This window comes from Coturnix japonica, chromosome 1 (assembly GCF_054131305.1).
Source record: "Coturnix japonica strain WE chromosome 1, WE-NBRP24, whole genome shotgun sequence".
Classification (NCBI taxonomy): domain Eukaryota; kingdom Metazoa; phylum Chordata; class Aves; order Galliformes; family Phasianidae; genus Coturnix; species Coturnix japonica.
Genome location: NC_140663.1, coordinates 173,403,819 through 173,424,096, shown reverse-complemented (window position 1 = coordinate 173,424,096; position 20,278 = coordinate 173,403,819). Strand labels below are relative to the sequence as shown.

Genomic DNA, 20,278 nt, shown 5'->3' with positions numbered 1-20,278 from the left:
TCTTCCATTCTTTGAGGCAACATAAAGACAAACAGCTCCAGAATGCCATTTTTTCTTTAACCCCCGTCTTTCATTTTCAGAGTATCACAAAATTGCAGGCATTGGAAGGGACCTCAAGAGATCATTGAGTCCAGCTCCTCCTACTAAAGCTGGGATGCTACAATAGGCAGCATGGGTAGGTGTCCAGACAGGTAATGAATATTTCCGTAGAAGGAGACTCCACAGCCTCTCTGCACAAACAGTGCTCCATCACCCCTACAGTAAAGGTCTTCCACATGCTAGTACAGAACTTCCTATGTTCAAAAAACATTTTGTCTCCTCTCAGCAGATCATCGCAACAGACTGTGATGGCCATTGAGAAGTCTGTGGACTCTTCCCATTCTTCAGACCTGTGAGCTTAGTCCCAGATCAGGTGAGACATCCCAACACTGAAGAGGAGTCAGTAATGAGCTGAGACTTGCCCAGGTATGCAGACTCATGCCTTTCTCTATAGGGACAGGTCTTCCGTACTCTCTTTAGAACATTGACAACGAATTTTCCCAGAAGGTTTTGCTTTTTCTGTCCAGTAAAGAAAATGGTAGGGGCCCAGGTAACTCTCTGACTTCCATTTTGGACATACATATGCACAAATACAAACACACACACTCATATATCTGCCACAGAGGAAGAAGAGCAGCAGACCCTTAATCCTGCCTGATCTCTGCCTGATGATGGATGCACCAAGAGCTGATACTTTAGGAAGAGCTGCAGCTTCCTCTGGAAGCAAAAGGACACAGACACCAGGCCACAGTTCTTTTTCCAAACCACTCTTTTGGCCTCAAATCATTATAAGCCACACCATTAGAAAGTAATATATTTACTGTTATTCTCCTAGTTCTGTGCCTGCTTGAGTACAGCATGAAGAATCCCACGTCCTCACCAGCTGCTTCCTTACAAAAATCTATTTCCTTTAATAACCCAAACCAAGGTCTGACCTGAGTTCAATTGCTACATCTATGGGACTTCTGAGAAATGAAAGTATATAACCTCAGATATCAAGGAGCAGAGCAGCTCCACAAGTCATTGCTCAAGTTTAGAATGACATACCATATACTGTTGCACAAACATTTTTCTATCTAATGTCTCTAAGTCTAGTGATTTGGACTATGAGACCAGAGAATGGAGTAGAAATTAAACACTGGTGAAAGTATTTCAGCAGTAGTAATATCTTTCAGTACCTTTAGGACAAGACCAGTACTGAACGTGAACTTTTCCTTCACTGATCCTTTTAATAATAGCAATTCCTAATGGCACAAGGATGAATTTGGTTAATGGCAGAAATGGTTTGTGTAATCAAGACACATAATATTTTAGCAGTATCATTAATTGCATGGGCTATTCCATGGAAGTCCAAATAATCCTTACTACATCTGAATAGTGTCTTAGCAATAGGTGACCTATTCCAAAAATCATTTCTCCAGTTGCTGTCTACAATGATATTTTTTTTTACCTTTTATCTATTTCACTACATGAGACCAGCAGAGAAGACCTTAAGAAAAACAGTGAATTTACTGGAGAATCCTGCACTGTGTGAAAGAAATGAACATTTAACCATGGCTATTTCCTTAAGAAGATTGAATTCTTTGTAGGCAGAAAGTGTTGCAATGCACAGCTATACACCTTGTCGCCCATGAAAAGAATTATCTTACAAAGGAAATACTAAAGCAGCATTCACAAAAGTGAAGCTTCATTTTTAGGAAGGTCAGTTTGCTCCGAGCAAAGTCACACGACAGTCTTTCCAGCTTTTGTAGGATGATATATCAACATCACATCGGTTGTGCATAGAAATTGTACAGTTAGAGTTTCTGTGCTGAGGGCAGGTAATCTGGCCAAATCCCCGTTGGCAAAACAAAGAACAACCAGATAATAACTCTGCACAAAGCCTACAAACCTGAGTGGATCTTGGAGCTCCATAAACAGATAAAACAATATTTTGTGGGTAAAGAAAGAAGAACGAGGAGTGTGTGTTTCCCTTTGGCAGAGAAAATCAAGAATAATATCTGCTGATGCAGCATTTCAGCATTTCAGTAAGTAATTGCAGCAGCAAGGGGCCAACCACAGGGATTTATTCCCAAAGGAACACTTGATTTTTCTGTGTATCAGCCAAAACTGTAGATGTTGGGGATGGACCTGCTTTTTGGACAGCAATTTACAAACCACTGACATAAATACTCAGAAAATGAAAAAGAAAAAAAAAACCAACAAACCTTTGGCAGGGATTTAATATTCTGGATGAAAGTCCATGTTTAATATTCTGTAAGTATCAGTGCTGCAGCTGCCTAATTTTCTGTGGACTCCTTCACTTTTCATGACAAGTTCCATCAGGCCGATCTGCCAGCACAGTACCTAAACCATATGTATGTATTCTGTGATAGGCTTCACGCTTGTTTTGGGTGGGGGTTTTTTTGGAGGCAATGCTTAGCCCTCAGAGCTTTCAAAGATATTGGTGTCAAGATCCTTAACAAAACACTGTGAATACATCAGGAAAGAAATACAACAGTATTAATACCCCTGTAGCAAGAAGTCTCTTTCAATCTTTTTCCTAGACATGCTCATGATCATAATGTGGAGTACATCCAGCACAAGGTTTTTATGTTCAAAAATTCAGTGTAGAGGATTTCCAAGGTCAAAAATGCAATAATGGCAGAAGCCCAAACCTCTCCTGAGGCTGTCACATTTTGTGACAAGTTTTGTGGGCTAGTAAACTTGGAGGGGTAAAGACTGCATTTCTTTTATTAAAGCACACCTGTCTTGTCAATTTCCATGCGTGGGCTGATAGTTTTTGTAGTGTAGTGAAGATTTAGGATTGAGCTTCTTTCTTTGCAACATAATTCAGACTTGGAGTTTGACCTTGGCTCACTTAAGTGTCAAATATGTTTAACTGGACAATGCTAGTTTTGTTCTTCACCTATAATTAAGCAGCTTCTGCTGAAGATACCAGAGAATGGGAGTTGAGAAATCCACACATTAAAAAAATCATTTATTGCCTGTTCCTAAAATAGATTCCTCAAAGATTCAGAGAAGGAAAAATTACCAACTTTGCCTACAGACAAGAACCTGAGCAGCAAGAATGCCTAGAGCTTATTCTTCACCCTTAAGGACAATGTGGAGTTATTTGCCTCAAAATTGTTTCCTTCTTTGTATCCACAGTACAACATAGCATGGAATCTCTCACTGCTGCAGTTTAATTTATGCTCCCACACAATGTTTTTTTTTTCAGAGTATTCAGCAGATATTCCTGGTAGGGAAACTCAGGAGAGCCCACTGCCTGGAGCACATTTGCAACATGGCATTGGAGGTCCCGGGCCTCCTGCTGACTCATCCACCCTTGCAAAAATAGAGTCAGGCAGAAATGAAAGTTTTCCTTCCATTTCCTTTTCCACCAAAAATTTTCCTTGGTGAGCTTTGAGTCATTAATTACAAGGACAGAAAAGGGACTGGAGATGTTAGTTGACAGGGAGCTGAACATGAACCAGCAGTGTGCCAAGGTGGCCTTTCATCACTTCCTTTACATAGAACTGGTGTTTTAAAAAGTGTAAGAAGAAAATGAACAGCCAGCAGATCCTTCCAACTAAAGTAGTCCTGCTTTTTAACATATTCTTTGCTATTTCTTAGCTGTCCTTGGACTGCAGGGCAAGGACAGAATGTTCTTTACAGATAAAGTGTCAAAATTGCTCAGAACCAATCTTCATATTCAAAGACATATTTGCCTTTAATTTAGCCTTACTGAATGGCCTCCAGTCACTTGAAGATGTTGAAAAGCACCAGAATCGTAAAGAATTATAGCATTTGCTTTAACCATAGAAGCAATTAACTCTCCAGCAGTGTGGAAAACAGCTTTTGAGCTGTATTTATTGATGCATAGATTTCACTGTAGTGTGATATTTGAAGGCAAATTGCTGTGCCCATAATTAAGACCGTTGAGGAATTGGCAAGTGAAATATAATGATGAAAGACCAGCTCAAAGGGCAAGTGAGTTAGATTGGTCAGGATGATACAATCTATACGACCTCAGTGCCCTATTCCTGCTCATTGATTTCCCAATTAAATATAACTTTTTATTCAATCAATTAGAATATACTGCAGGTTATTGATGCACTGCTAGTAGGAAAAAGCAATGAAGTAAAGATAAAACAGTGGGTGAGCACTGTCTCATTTTAACATTTTATTAACCTTAATGGGGTCATGATGAAGATGATGTTATTCACTTGGATCTTTTCATCCTTTTTTCATCTCTGTTTTTTTTTTTTGTTTTAGTTTAAAGTGAACTAATTCTGATCAAACTAGGATAGTCAAAGCTTCATACTGGGAATTGTAATGCCTTTTGCTCTCTTTTATTTGAACAATGCTAAAATTTCACTGTCAGTACTGCACCTTCACCCCTTCTCAGCTGGATTAGAGACAAACTAGGAAATGCATAGACACAATGAGAACTGTGGTATAGATTCTCTGCAAGGAGAAACTGGACAAACAAGGACTTTAGCTTGGAAATAAATAAATAAATACATAAATAGGCTTTATGAAATAAGAACAGAATTGCAGAATCACAAGGTTGGAAAAGATCTACAATATCATCTAGTCCAACCATCCTCCCATCACCATTATTATCCATGAGGCTCACCATTGCTACCCTCTAGCACCTCATCCAGACACCTCTCAAACACCATAAGAGACGGCAACTCCACCTCCCTGGGCAGCCATTCCAGTGCCTGACCACTCTCAAAGAGAAAAAAATTTTTCCTTATGTCTAATCTAAAACTCCTCTGGTACAACTTGTGGCCATTTCCTCAGGTCCTGTTTGAGAATGAGTCCAGAATGAGACTAAATAATCTTCTCCAAGTCCCAAAGAAAATGAATGAGAAATGGGACTCCAACAGAGCTTAGTTTATTCAATGTAAAGCACAGAAGGCAAAAGGGAGATGATACAACTGACTACAGCTACCTAATGGAAAAACAGTGAGATGCTGGTGCCAGAGAGCCAGACTTTTCTCATAGGTACACAATGGTAAAACAAGAGGGAATGGATCCAAGAAGAACATTAAAAAATTCAGTTAAATACTAGGAAAAGAATTTCAAGAACTGGAAGAGAAGGCCAAAGAGATTGCCAAATCCCTATCTTTAGAGATGTTCAAGCCTCAAAATAGATAAAGCCCTGAGCAATCTGACAAGCTGAGAAGAGGTTTGGACTAAATAGCCTCCAGAAGTCCCCTCCAACCTAATAGATTATTTGGGTGCTGGAGTAAGGACAGAGCCCCAGCGGTGCACTGTTACAGACCAATGGCACCTCTACACACACTCTAGGCATCAATTCTGTGAGCAAAGGGACTAAAAGGCTTCCTGAAAGAACATTAGCTTCATTATTTCAGAGGGTAACACACCAACACACTTGTTAGTGGTTACTGCAGCATCTGAGATCTTTCTAGAGTTAAATCCTACTGTGAACCTACCACCAAAACCCTCCAAATCATGTAGGTCCAGATCTCTACTTCACAGCATGAGAAAGAAAAGATACACTCAATAAGAAAAGAATATTTAGTACTGTAAAGAAATGAGCACAGAAATGCTACATTACATACATTCAGGAAAATGTAATCAGTGTAGCTAAAGTATCTGTTAGGTTATCTGACTAACAGTTAATTGTATTTAAAAATGATCTGGGAAGGATCAGAGGACAAATGGGACTTGGAAGAGTCCCAGTAGCTTGAAGCACCGAATCCCCTGCTTCTGTGAGCAAACTGAAAGTAGATGTTGGCCAGATTGGGGATGGACTTATTATGGGAGGCTTGAGACTGGAAAAGAGAAAATCATTTTAAAAGCACTCTGAAAGGTATACAGCTTATTATGGGATGTTTGCAGGAGAAATGAAGGGTGGGGAAAGCAAGATGAAAAGGTAGATCAGAGTGAAGCAAGTGTGTGGGAACAGAAGAAAGAGGGGACAAACAGGTCCAGCAGTAGGAGCCTATAATCTACAAAGCCAGTTTTAGGCAGATTTCTGTCCTGCCACATCTCCCTATGAAGCTAGAGCGCTGTCCTGTTTGTGGGTGTTACAGCACCTAAGGACACAAGCAGCAATGCACCAGCTGAAACGAATGCATGTCTTGGTACTGTAGCCCTGATGTGCCTTACCACCACCAACAACACTCTTACCAAAACACAGGGGAACTACCTACTCAAATCTTTTATTGCAAAGAAAACACTCAAAGTAGCAGACCTACAAGGACATTGGAGAGAAGCGGTGATGTTTAATAGCTTAATTACCTGCCTTAATTTATTGGACATAGACAACTGAGTCCATGGATCACCAAAATTAATTCCTGATGACCTTGAGACGATATGGGAACAATACGTGATCCCATCCAGGGGGAACATGTGATCTTTTTTCATATCCTTTTATTTTATTTGTACAATTAAAAGGTATAGGCTCCATTTTAAAAAGATTTTAAATGTCATCGAGGTTTCAGCCTAATTCTCTCTGTTCCTTTTGTGGTAGTGGAAAGAAACAGGGACTTTGAGGTATACAGCAAATATCTAGTAGAACTTGTTACTCCAAAGTAAGAATCTCTGTTTCTGAGAGCTGAACCTGTTTTGGAAGCAAATTAAGTGTCTGAAATGAAATCATTTCAGTCTGAAAGAGGGGTATCCCCACAAGTCTGAAATGTGTCAGGATTTTTCCAGCACTCATTTGAGATACATTGAAAACTCCCTTGGCTGCGGACCCATGAGATATGAGCAATTCTTCCTGCGATGGATAAACACTCTTTCAAGGGAATCTTGAAAGTCTTTGAGTAGATCCTTCCTTTATTTTTTTCTGTTCATTTTTAATATGTCAGCAGATCATTGCACTAGCATAAACCTTTTCTGATTCAGATGTGTCACATCCATGCACAGATCACTCAGCGTGGGCTCCTGCATAATGATCATCTCCTGAAGAAGTTTCTCTGTTAAGCCATTAAGTTTGCAATGCCTGCAGAGATAAATAAAATCTTGCATTAAAGACATACAGATGACCTAACACAGCCCTTAGCGTGGTATTCCAGTAGCTAATAATTAAAAACACATGCCTTATTTCCCCCAAATTTTTCTTATGCAAGAAAATACTCTCTACTGCATTTGGTAGAGACCACAATCAAGGCACAGACAAATGAGCTTTACACCACTGTGTGGAATTCTGACTTTCCCTACAGAAGTTTCCTCATACAAATATCAATTTTTCACCAAATCTCCTGTATCAGCATTCTTAGAATTGGCTTAGCTTTACATTTCTCTCCCAAACTCCTTGCTATAAATAGCTAAGCCTCATATATCATTTAAGGAGAATAAAACATTGCTCCTTGTATTCATTTATTTGATTTTACTGCCTTGCTTGTATGTTAATCAAACGCATAAAGTGCTGAGGTGCATAGGTGCCAAGTAAAAGTCAATATTTTACCGTGAACCTCATTTATCTACATTAGCCTGAAATGAGGTAGATCTGTAAATTTGGACATTATTGAATTTAATGACAAAGATCAATTACAACATCTCTAACATGACAGGGATTTGTCAGATGAGGAGGAAAAATCATCACTTCTCCCTAAGGGAGCTTATAAATGCTGGGTGGTTGTGTCCATCCTTCCATGCATGCGAATGCTTGAATAATATTAGTTGCATCTGAAATAAAGACACAGAGTTTAAAAGGAGTTTAAAACAGGGCTAAGTTACAGTGAGCTCTCTGAGGGATTGCTCAGCAGGATTGACTGGAGTACAAGAAAAAAGAAGCTGAAAGTGTTTTCATGGGAGAGATACACAATTTGGCTGCAAAACAGAAAGCAATTCTGAACTTGGACTGCTGCTTTTCTGGTACACAAACACCAGCCACGATCATTTTACAAGCACTCTAACAGTAGAAACTGTAAATAATAAAGCTCCCTGAAAGCACAAGTGCTGATTTTCTGAAGTAAATTTGGGAACGCGTGGACAATAATAACCTCCTCTGATGGAAACTGGTATACTTCACTGAGTTAAATGTCTAGGGACTTCTAACACTTCCTAACCCATCCTTCAGCCTTCTGTCCTTTCTCCAGCACTGGGTGGGAAGTATTACTCTGTTCAAGTTGCTAATACACCATCCACTTGGTGAGCTGCTGTTTTCTCGCAGCCACTTGTATTTTGGCCTGTCTTGAATGGAGGTAAGGTTCCCCAGAGAAAGGATTTCTTTTTCTTTTTACTTTTGGAGTGACCTTTGTGCATGCTGCCAAAGACAATTCCTGTTCTCCCAATGTGGCCTAGGCAAGCCAAAAGTTTGGACATCCATGGCCTACAGTCTCCATATCAGATATTGATTCTACTACATGGAGAATCCCACTGACAGTTCTTAAAAGCACCATTTGCTTCTCACCAACTTCTCGTACATGACGGCCTTGGATTCAGATCCTGTCATCATCTCAAGACGGACTAGCTCAACCTCTTGCCATATTGTGAACCAACCCTTTAGAACATTTCACACCTCACCTTCAAGAAGTTACACATTCCTCCCATCTCCAACACCAAATGCAGTCATCTTAGTGTAGAATTTTCTATTCAGACATTTCTGACCATCAAGAAAAGTGGGGCAATTCTGCCCAGAATAAAGCAAAACCAACAGCACATAAGTAAGACAATCAAGTCCAGACAATGAATGTCTTGCTTACACTATAAATGAATACAATTTTTTTCCATACATAGCTGTATGCCAGTATCTTTTTATTCATTTATATGGGAAAGAATCAGTGCAGCTTCAGAACGCTGGTAACTGTGTGCCTGTATGTGTGTGTGGCATGAGTGGGACTCAAACTTCTTGGGATTAGTTGCAGTAAGGCAGATGGAGCATTGATAACATTCTGTAAGGGTCTGGCACTGTCGTTTATCTCCATTGTATTAGCAGTTTGATCTTGAGAACATAGTTGACTGGTTGATAATTAATTACATCTCATTAATACATTTATGAACTACTACATCGCAATTGTGGTTCAAACTGAGCAGTTTTTCCCTGAGACACAATAAGAGCCAGTCTCAGCTTTTGTCATGTGGTATCCAATAAGCCAAATCCTGGTATTTTATCACCATCTGCTGGAGATGAAATGCCATTCACTTAAAAATATGAATTTAATTTCAGCTTTAAAACTTTCGACTTCATGGATAAAATATTACATAGCTGTCTATAAAGATTCATAGAATCATAGAATTACTGATGTTGGAAAGGACCTTAAAGATCATCAGGTCCAACCATAGCCTAGCCACAGTATCCTAACTCTAACAACACTGCTAAATCATATCTCTGAGCACCACATCCAGACAGCTCTTAAACACATCCAGGGTGCAGGATGTCCCCTGTGCTGCAAGGTGAGCTGGTGGGGAAGAGGATCAGTGTGGACGAACTGGGAACTTTTCCTGAGGCTCTCGAAGAAAAAGAGAATCTGCCTCCTATAGAAGAAGGGGTGGGCAACTCAGGGAGAGTAAAAAGAAGAAAACTCCTGACTCAGCAAGAGCACGTGAGAGTCCTACTGAGCTCAAGCTTACAAGACACAAGATAGGGTTGCCCCGTGCCTTTCAGACATGGTTTAATCTCAGAGGTCTATAGTAAATTGGCAGTGTGAGATGAGCTCTTGCCTAATTAGCAGATTTCTCCTTGTGCTTCAGTGAATGTACACCAGAGAGAGTTTGGCCAACTTCCACTAATTTGCAACATCTCAAGCTTTCTTTTTTTCTTTCCAGATCAGCAGGGCCAGCTGGAAGAGCACCTGCCAAGTGGAAGAATTCACTTGCAAAAGTTCAGATCCAAAATGAGATCTGGGACTGGGGTAGTTCTGCACCAGTGCCTTAACAATTCTCACACCTGGTTTCTTGCTAAATCTAAGAGTTGAATCAGGCAAATATTTCTTCCATTCTCCCCTTCCCCACCCATTTACAATAAAAAACAAAAAGAGTGGGCCAGCACCATGATTTTTAATAATCTTGCTTTCATAATTCCTATGCAAAAACACATTGCAATGCACAGGTTGGTCACTCCATCTGGTAGCAGGCACCAGGGATTTTATATTTTGCATGCTTTATGTTTTCAGAAGTTTGAAAGGCAACACCACCCTTTGCTAAGAACTCTATTGCTGCAAAGCTGGCAGCGATGTGTGCAGCACTAGGAGCTTCACAGAGGGTGGTTTTGGTGGACAGCTGAAGACCAGCCTAAGAGCAGAACTTGTCCAGAGTTTGAGCCATATCAGGGGAAGGTTGGGTTGGGATTAGGGAAAGACTCCCCACCAAAGGGTGATGGGCAAGGAACAGGCTCCCCAGGGCAGTGGGCATGGCCCTATGCTGCTTCTCCAGATCGCAAAGAACACAGTTGCAGATGAACAATTATTGCATTAATTTGGCAGAGGAAGTCCCTATGAACAGAGACTTAAACTCAGTCTCTGTGAGCTGTCCCTTCTCACCCCTCCAAAGCTTACACTCTCTTCATTCCACATTTCATTTTCTGTCAAAAGGTGAGTATCAATCCATGACTTGAAATGTGTTTTATTTAAACATAATTATCACGTTAATCCTAAAGAAAATATGCCTAGACAAAAATTGCATTATCAGTCAACAATGATAAATAGTAATAAGGCATATTACTGATCACATTATTACACTGTTACAAATTCAAATGAGATAATTCCTTACAAGGAAGTATATACGAGGTGCTGTGCAGGACCTAAAGGTGTATCTGCTGGTTCACTATATTCTTTTTAGTCTTGTTCATATGTAATTTACATCACTTGACATAGCTATGCCATTTTTCCATTGTTCTATAGGCAGATCATCTCCTGAGCACCGAGGACTTAAGAAAGGTGTTAAATGTTAGATATTTTTTATGTATGTTAGAGAAAGGCAGCGAATTACCACATGCTAATTTCAACCCATAGCCCAAGGAGAAAGTGCAAACATTTTCAGCCACCAGAAGGTTCTTCCTCTTAATGTGGCACAGGGCTCCAGATCTGCTCCTTATCTTCTCTGAGATGTATCAATGTCTGTGAAATGCAAGCAACAGGTTCCCTGTCACCTTCTGCTGACCTTCTGTATTGAAGTTAACCCTATTGCTATCACAATCCCTCTCTATTTTTACAGAAAGCTGGAAAACATTGAGAGGCACTGGCAGCAAGTGAGGAGTGATGGCATAGCAAAGACCATCCTTGAGCTTGCCCACAGAGAACAGGGATTGTTCCTATCAGTTTTACTGAGCTGATGAATGATGTTAACCATGGCATTTGATTGTGGAAGGTTTGATGCAGGCGCAGAAATCTCACCAGTAGAAGCTGCCAGCTCCTGCACTATAGCTATTAAGGCAAATTCTTTTTCACGCTAATGCACTTCCATATATTGTTAGGTCAGTATTCTTTCAGTGTACTTTTAGAGCATGTCAGCATGTTTAATCAGACTGTTTTTGTTTTTGTTCTCTTAAGCATTGCTTTTCAATTTCTCAGTTTTCTAAATGCAGATTTTATTTGCTTCTAATTTCTTTGGCCAGTTTTATCTGAATTTAAACACTCTGGCTTTCATCTTTCGCTTTCATAGCAACATCAACTTCAATTTCTAGATACAGAAACAAGATACAAAATTCCCTCAGCACTTCACTATGCAGAGTTCATCAGCCATATCTTAACTCAGAGCAAGGAATAGCTGCCTTGATGAAATCCTAATGCCTCATCTCCGGCCTGCAGAAATCATACACAAGAGTAGAAGCACAAGGTAAAAGCAGTTTGCTTTGGAGTTGCATCCTCTGTAGTTAAAGCAATTGTAGTACTATTCATCTAATCACAGAATAACATAATATTTTGGGTTGGAAGGGACCTTAAGGTCCATCCATTCCCAAATTCCCTGCCATGGGCTGGTTGCCACCCACCAGTTCAGGCTGCCCAGGGCCCATCCAACCTGGCCTTGAGCACCTCCAAGGATGGGGCACCCACAGACTCCATAGGCAGCCTGTGCCAGAGTCTCACTGTACTGTGAGTAAAGAATTTCCTCCTATATCTAATCTAAGTCTCCCCAATTACAGTTTAAAACTGTATTTTCCTTTGAATACATGCAATGTTTTTTGAGCATATGTAAAATTCCCGTGTTTATGACTGGCAGAATCTGTGTCATGTGAATAAATAAATCATTTTAGAGGATAACAAAACTGCATGGGTTTGGAAGGGACCTCTGGAGATCATGGAGCACAACCTCCTACCAAAGCAGGTATCCTACAGCATGTTGCACAGGGAAGCTTTCAAATGAGTTCTGAGTATCTCCAGAGAAGGAAGAGTCCACCACATCTCAGGGCGGCCTGTTCCAAGGCTCTATCACCCTCACAGTAAATAAGCTTTTGTGTTCATATGGAACTCGCTGTGTTCCCATTTGTTCCTATTGCCCCTTGCTCTGTCACTGGGCACCAGTGAGAAAAGCCTGGCTCTATCACTCTGCCTTCCACCTAATTGATAAGCACTGATAAGATCCCCTCTCAGTCATCTGCAAGAAAGACATTGAGACCCTGGAACATGTTCAGAGGAGGGCTACAAAGCTGGTGAGGGGTCTGGAGCACAGGCCATATGAGGAGAGGCTGAGGGAGCTGGGATTGTTCAGCCTAGAGAAGAGGAGGCTCAGGGGAGACCTTATAGCTCTCTATAACTTCCTGAAGGGGGGTTGTAGTGAGCTGGGGGTTGGCCTCTTCTCTTGGGTAATCGATGATAGAACTAGAGGGAATGGTTTTAAGCTGCGCCAGGGCAGATTCAGGCTGGACATTAGGAAGTATTACTTCTCAGAAAGGGTGGTGAGGCATTGGAATGCACTGCCCAGGGAGGTGGTGGAGTCACTGACCATGGGAGTGTTCAAGAAATGTCTGGATGTTGTGTTGATGAATATGATTTAGCCGGGAAGTATTGGTAATAGTTGGACTGGATGATCTTCTAGGTCTTTTCCAACCTTGATAATTCTGCGATTCTGTGATCTTTTCTTCAGGTCTTTCAGCTTTACTTCAGACAGGAGATTGGACCCAAATAATCTCCATGGCCAAGGAGCCCAGAAACGGGATATGTGACAACATAGCAACATCAGGGAAGACTATAGAGAGGAAAATAACCTCCCTCGACCTGCTGGCCACGCACTTGTTATAACACATAAAACCATCGGTCTTCACTGACTGAATCGACAGGGCACTTGCGGTGCGCTATGGGAGTTGTAGTCTGCGCAGGCACCGGATGTGATGGAGGCACTCGGGGTGACGGCGGCGCAGCTTCTTCCGGCAGCCGTGGCTCATGGAGGAGGCTGGGCAGCAGCGGAGCGGTTGAGGGGGGTTCTGTGGTGGCCGCCGCCGCCATGTTCGGCTGCCTGGTGGCGGGCAGGCTGGTGAGCGGGGCCCTCAGCCCGCTCGGGTTGGGGGGGGGTGGTTCCCGAGGGGCCGCGCCTCCCGTCCTCACGGACAATTCCGTTGTGGATCTTGTCCTTTCTGCTAATTAGTGGGATCCTCAGAGAAAAAAAAGGCTGCTTTAAAGAGACATTGGCTGCAGGGTGTTGCATCTGGGGGTGAAGAGTTATCTTCAGGTTATCTGTCTGGGGTCGCCCGTGCCGCCTGTCTGAAGGTTTATTGTGTTTCCTGTGTGAACAGGTTGCCGTGCTCCTGGGGTTGTACCAGCCACTGCTTATAGACTTGGCAACCTCTTCTGCACCCTATTAACACACGTGGGGAGTGAAGGTATTCTCTTATAGTGCTGGGTAGGAGATACTTTTAGTGTAGGTAGAAGACTGTTGTGCTTTTCCAGTGATAGTTATTGCAGTTCTGCTTTGTTTGCCTTTCACCCAACTATTTGCTGTTTAGGTTAGTACACGCCTCACTTCTTGTTATGTCTGACTATAGGTATGTTTCTGTAAAGGGCTATTTATAGTTAGCCTAAAATGGAACGTGTTAACGAAGGCTTTATTCTCTATAGGTACAAGCAGCTCCCCAGCAAGTGGCTGAAGACAAATTTGTGTTTGACTTACCGGACTATGAAAACATCAACCATGTCGTGGTCTTCATGCTGGGAACTGTGCCATTTCCTGAAGGAATGGGAGGATCTGTCTACTTTTGTTACCCGGACCAGAGTGGGATGGCAGTGTGGCAGCTACTGGGGTTTGTTACTAACGAGAAACCAAGTGCGATCTTTAAAATTTCTGGTTTGAAATCTGGTAAGTACAGCACAAAGTAGCAGTCAGCAAAATGAGTGTGTTACTGTATGTGTGTATGAGGGAGTAAATGTCAGAAGGTGTTTTTTAAAGGTGTTTATAAAGGTGTCTCTCTGTATTCAGGCAGTCCGTAGCAGATGAGTAACTAGAAGCATTCAGTCACTTCTGTGAAAGTCTGCATGTACCTTTATGTTCTTAATCAACTCTATTGCTCTTCTTATCTCATATACAGTGTCAGTCTGGAAATTCAGTTCAACAGGTTTGACATGTTTTCCAGTGCTTCCACAGAATCTGATTAAGAATGAGTCTGTATATTCCTTGGTGCAGTTTTCATTTAGGTACTGGAATAGGCTCCCCAGGGAGATGGTTGAATCGCCATCCCTGGTTGTGTTTAAGAGCCGTTTGGATGTGGTACTCAGGGATATGATTTTAATGTAGGGTTTTTAGAGTTAGGGTACTATGGGTAGGCTGCGGTTGGACTTGATGATCTTCAAGGTCTTTTCCAACCTGGGCAATTCTATGATTCTATGAGTTCAGCTAGACAATGCTGCAGTATTTCTTCTTGCTCTCGCTGTCTAGCTGTTGTATTCTTTGCAGCACAGAGAAAGGTTTTGCAATAAGCAAAGTGTAGCACGGTGACTTCAGAAAACTCGCTGCCTCTGGTAGTGTGCACTACATAATGGTCCAGTAAAGAGTTTATTATCAGTCTTTCAAATGTTGTAGTGGTTTTGAGCTGATTCAGAGAAGGCTGATGCTACCTGACCTCTGTGTGTGTGTGTGTGTGTGTGTATTTTCTGTTAATACATAATGATGTGGGCATTTTTTATTAGGCACATTGTAAAAACAACAAACCACCCCCAAGACAGAGCCACTAGGGGAACGTACATCCATCAAGCAGCTTTAAAGCATTTCACTAATAAAGAATGAAGGTTTTTTTTCTGTCAGTTTTTGCAGCATGCTCATCATACTCCAAAGATTTCCTAATCTGTATGTATTTAGGGATATGATTTAGTGTAGGGTTTTTAGAGTTAGGGTACTGGTTAGGCTGCGGTTGGACTTGATGATCTTCAAGGTCTTTTCCAACCTGGGTAGTTCTATGATTCTATGATTCTGAGAGCTTTGTAGGTAAAGGTAGTTTCAGATGCTTTTACAGAGCAGTACCTTTAACCATATATTTCAAGGAAGAAATCTTCACTTTCTTCTGAACTACCTTTTTACTTCTGTTTCAACAGTTCAGTCGCATCAGTGTGCAAGGGACTGTTCTTGAGGATGAGCTTTGTGGCATGGGTGAATGTGTTACCCATGCCAGGTGGCGGTGCTGTGCTTGCTCTGATCAGCTGTTCTGTTGTTGTCTACAGCTTATTTCAGGCTGTAGGAGTCAGAACGAGCTGATGCTGTGATAATGAGCCATGTTCAGTGAGGAAGGCTGAGGCTGAAAAGGGGAAACAAAAGCAAGTGGTTATAGAGAAAGGAATCAGAGAGGCATCGCTGTCTTCTGAAATCTGTTTGATTTTCTCAGGCTAACTTTTGGAGCCTGCTGTTGAGCAGTATTAACGGCTGCTGCTCTGTGGTGTGCTGTGTTGTCTTCAGCTTATTCCATTATTGAATGTGGAACAAATTTCTGTTCCTTATCGTTTGTCAGTTCCCCTGTGATGAAGCAAAGGTAGAAGAGTTTCTTTCCTACTGTGTGAAGCAGTGATGGTAGCAGAGTTTCTTTCCTACTGTGTGATAAAGGCCAGCATGCATTACCTCTGTGGATATAAGTAATCAGCTGAAGTGGTGAACACGCCAGCTTTGGGAAAGTTTAATTGCACAGTTTATAGCTCTTAAGTGTGCATAGTGTCTGGAATGCTGGTTTTGCAATGTAAGTTGCCTGTGTTGCATGTTTTTAGGAGTGGTTGTGATGTTAGGAGTGTTGTTGCCCCAGGGTTTTTAGTTTGCTTCTTCTTTCTGTCCCCTGCTCACTTAGTAAGGCCAGTGCTGGTGAACATAAGTGTTTCCAAGTTTGGTACCAATAGTTTGTCAGGACTGAACCAAAGGGGAAATTGCTTTTAGGAAATGCACTTCAATATGAAAAAATCATGTGTGGAGTGGGAACTGAATCATTAACTTGGACTCTTTTTCCTGATTACAGGTGTTATTACTCAGATAATCTTTCTTGAATAAGAGGTTTCCAGATATGGTTCTGAAGGTGTCTCAGAAAAATGCCATGGAACCATCTAAAAGATTCCTCTAGAGTTCCTCTATAGCTGTAAGAAGCTGGTCAGGTTGTGCTTCTTAGTAGTCTTGGTAGTAACTTGTTAAGTCTAAAAGCAGACTTTTCTGTTGTTCCTCGTAGCACCATGGTCCCCTGTAGAAGTTTGTATGATTAAAGCCACTTGTCTCTAGATGTTTGTCACTGTGTGCAGAGATTCTAGCTGAAGCTTAGGCAGGAACTGCTGGTTAATACTGAGTCAGAAGTGATGACAGGGGCTGTGATGATGCCTACAAGAGCAATATGCAACATGGGGGTGTTTTTCTGCTTAATGTATTGTTCTTTCTGTGGCTTTTGCAAAACCAGAGGCCTTTCTGCTCCATGGTTATTTCTTTCACCCTTGATGGTTTCCAGCTGTTCTGCTGATATGTGGGGCTGTGCAGACCTGCTCAAGGGTAGCTTCAAGTCAGAGTGATCTTGATGGAACGTGGTCTGTTTTTTCATGCACAAACAGATTCAAAAGCACCAAGTTTGAGTGAGTGAGTCAAGCTGTTGTGCAGCAGTGCTGTGTGTTTCCTGATTTTCTGTAATGTATGTGCTTGTGTGTACATGTACCATTGTGTTTGGACTGTACTGTCTGATTTCAGTGATAGGGAGATGCGTTCCACACCTCCCTCCTCATATAGAAGGAACACTGGAATCTCGGTAGCACTATCTTCAAACATATATCAGGTCTAACATGTGCTGTTTGTGGTGCTTTCAGGGAAGGGAAGCCAGCACCCCTTCGGTGCCATGAACCTCCCGCAGACACCAACGGTGGCCCAGATCGGCATCTCGGTGGAGCTGCTGGAGAACCTGGCACAACAGACTCCTGTGGCAAATGCTGCTGTGTCATCAGTAGATTCATTCACAGAGGTATTTCAAATATCCTGTTCTCAGAAATCCTCTGCAGTTCCGTAGTTTTTAAAGTACAGGCTCTGAATAACTAATTCAGAGTACAAAACAAAGATGTTTGGGGATGTTTTAGGGTTGTAACCAACCTAGTTGTCATCAGCTAGTTTGAAAACTTGAAATGACTTTTCCTTATGCTAGAAGGCTGTCTTTTGAAAGTAATCAGATTTTGTATTGTATTCAGCCAATGTATTCTGCCATACCTATGTTACTGGTATAAAAAGTGGGCGAGTCTTCCATATAGGAGCAGCTACAGCGAAATGCATGTAAGACAGTGAATCTTTGCTGATTTCTAGATGCTGGAATTTAAGTGCACAGAATTCTGCAAGAACGGTCAAAAACTACACAAAAGTTAAGGTATACATGGGCTGGATTAACATAAATATGTAGATATACCACTGCCTCATAAGAAATCCTTCTGATCTAGTACTGCAGCATGATAAAATCATGCCTTCTCCCACAGAAATGTGTTTTGTTTTGTTGGGTTGAACAGGACTTGGAGCAACTAGAGCTCATGCAAGACATCCATGCCCATGGCACAGGCATTGAACTAGGTGATCTTCAGAGGTTCCTTCCAACCCAGACTATTGTGTGATTCTCTATATTGCTCCAGTTTCTGTTTTACTCTATCATTTTACTATCTCTGGAAATAATTTGTTGCCCCACAAAAACATCACATTTTTCTCCTAGAGCAAGTAGGAGAAAGAGGAAAGAATCACAGACTACATAGCTGAAGGAAATTTCCCTTCAGGGGAAGGGACACGAGTGAAGATCTGAAAATGTTTTCTAAACAGCAGGTGGATCTGAGGGCAAAACTAAGAGTTAGGATCTTTTGATCTCTTTCTAAACTGACTTCTCTTGCTCTAATGTTCGTACTTCCACTGGGTTCTAGATGGCAGTGCTGTTTTTATTTCACATAGGAGTTGTATATCTGCCGAAATACTGCACAACAAACCGTATTTAACCAAGTACTTACTGAGCCTCTCTCTGTTATTTCAGTTCACCCAGAAAATGTTGGATAACTTCTATAACTTTGCATCCTCGTTTGCTGTTACTCAGGCACAGATGACACCAAACCCCTCCGAGGCTTTTATTCCTGCAAATGTCGTTCTGAAATGGTAATGGAAATGATCTTTAGTAACTAATGTGTAGTTACTAGGCACCAAAACAGCTGTTTTCTAAGTATTAGTGTCACACTCTTCCAGTGAGATGATGTAAAAATGCTGCTCTGGATCTAAGATGCTCTGTCTACTGCTTTTTAACTTGTCATCGTTTTCATGTAGCTTTTATAGCCTTTGCCTTTGCATTTGCATCTGGAAATGTCACCCTTTATACATATCGGTTTGCAGTGCGTTGCTGACTGCAGGTTTTTGAGTAAAGGGCAAATGGATCCGTGATGCCTGTCAGTTTGTTGTTAGGAGTTGTTTTTATGCTTGAAGCCTTCATAGACATAGTGCCATCAGGGTTATGTTGCTTAAGGAGGTGGGAGGGATGGAGAAATCATGTTCCAATTTACGTGGTTCTGCCATCAGCACAAATTAGTCTCCCTGAGTGCTGTTTTCCAGCAACTGGCTTAAAAGAGAATTCCTATCAGGGATGGTTGCAGTCTGGAGGTGAACTATAGGCAGTACTTCTGAATGTCTTTAAAATTCTTTCCTACAATTTATAAGCTTTTACTTCAATATTTATTGGCGTAAGCCCTTCTTAAAACAGTATTTTGGGCTTTCTGGATAGTTGAGGTCAGCATGAGTAGGTGAGCAGTTAACATAAGCAACGTGTTTCCTCTGGAAATGTAATTTGATCCAGATTTCTTCTATATAGAAGGTAATTGTAAACATCCCACAGGTGGGGGTTCTCCAGTAGGAAACCAAAGGGAAGACAGTCTGAAAAAGCAGGGTAATGTCTGGCTGCTCCCTGAGTAATGCTGAATTTGCTTTTGTTCTAAACAGTAAAGTGAAGTGAGGCGTCACTCCAATAAAGCAAACACATTTTCTGCATGTAAATCTGTTAAACTGATTACAGCCAAAAGGAAAATGTTTTATTTCATCTGTTTTGTGAGTCACTATAATGTATTTTATTATAGCTTCTACAATGGTATTTGAGGTCTCTGCATTGGGCTGGCTGCAGTAGAAATGCATTTAGTTGGTTTACAATGTCATTAATTAATAAGCCTTTTTCTTTCCTTTTAATATGAGTAGGATGATAATAAAGCCTTTCAAAATCTATCCTTTAATTAGAATTGGCCTAGAAATTTCCAGATGTAGAGGTTTTTCATTGTCTTTGTTTCAGCAGTAGTAGCTTGTGTTATCTTACAGCTTGTGTTTATGCTGATCTGAAGGGCTTTCCAGGTTCAGAGTCTGCAAGCTGAGAAAGCCATGCAAACTGTACTTCCTCTGGTTTTGGTTTTGCTTTTTTCTTCCCTGGTGTTCTGGATCTGTAATGGATTCCAACATTGTTTGCACACCTTTGCTGGTTAGGAAAGTGAAATTAGGATGATGTATTGGCAGGCTTCATTCTACACTGTTAATTACTTAATTAGATTTTGCTGAAATGTGACTGTGGATAATAAGTGTGGAAGCTAGAATTATTTGGGGAGATGAAAAAATAATGTGGACTAATTTCTCAGGATTCCTATTGGAGTTTATGTATTTACTTATTTTCGGTAGGTATGAGAACTTCCAGAGACGCCTGACACAGAATCCTTTCTTCTGGAAAACATAAGCTTGAATCACGTTGCTTGAAGTGCTCTCTGATCTGGTATATACAGTGAATAACTTGGCGGAAGAACCTTGAGGCAGAAGAAAACGATTAGTCTGAATAGACCAACCTGTAACTTTTATATTACTCAAATTATTTAAAATTAAAATCTGTGAAAACTACTTGCTTATGTGTGTTTTTTTTTTA

The 20,278-nt window shown here is 41.2% G+C and overlaps 1 protein-coding gene across 2 annotated transcripts; it reads left to right on the top strand.

Annotated features, from left to right (window-relative positions):
* Positions 1-13,296: 13,296 nt before the first annotated feature.
* Positions 13,297-20,253, top strand: HIKESHI (heat shock protein nuclear import factor hikeshi). 2 transcript variants are annotated; one of them, XM_015852402.3, is made up of 6 exons: positions 13,297-13,413; positions 13,673-13,759; positions 13,995-14,232; positions 17,187-17,338; positions 18,374-18,492; positions 20,041-20,253. In XM_015852402.3, exons 3-6 carry the CDS (start codon positions 14,082-14,084, stop codon positions 20,093-20,095), a joined length of 477 nt encoding a protein of 158 aa, XP_015707888.1. In that variant the 5' UTR covers positions 13,297-13,413; positions 13,673-13,759; positions 13,995-14,081; the 3' UTR covers positions 20,096-20,253. The 2 variants fall into 2 exon arrangements, with proteins under 2 accessions (XP_015707888.1, XP_015707887.1); XM_015852401.2 differs by lacking the exon at positions 13,673-13,759.
* The last annotated feature ends 25 nt before the right edge of the window (positions 20,254-20,278 follow it).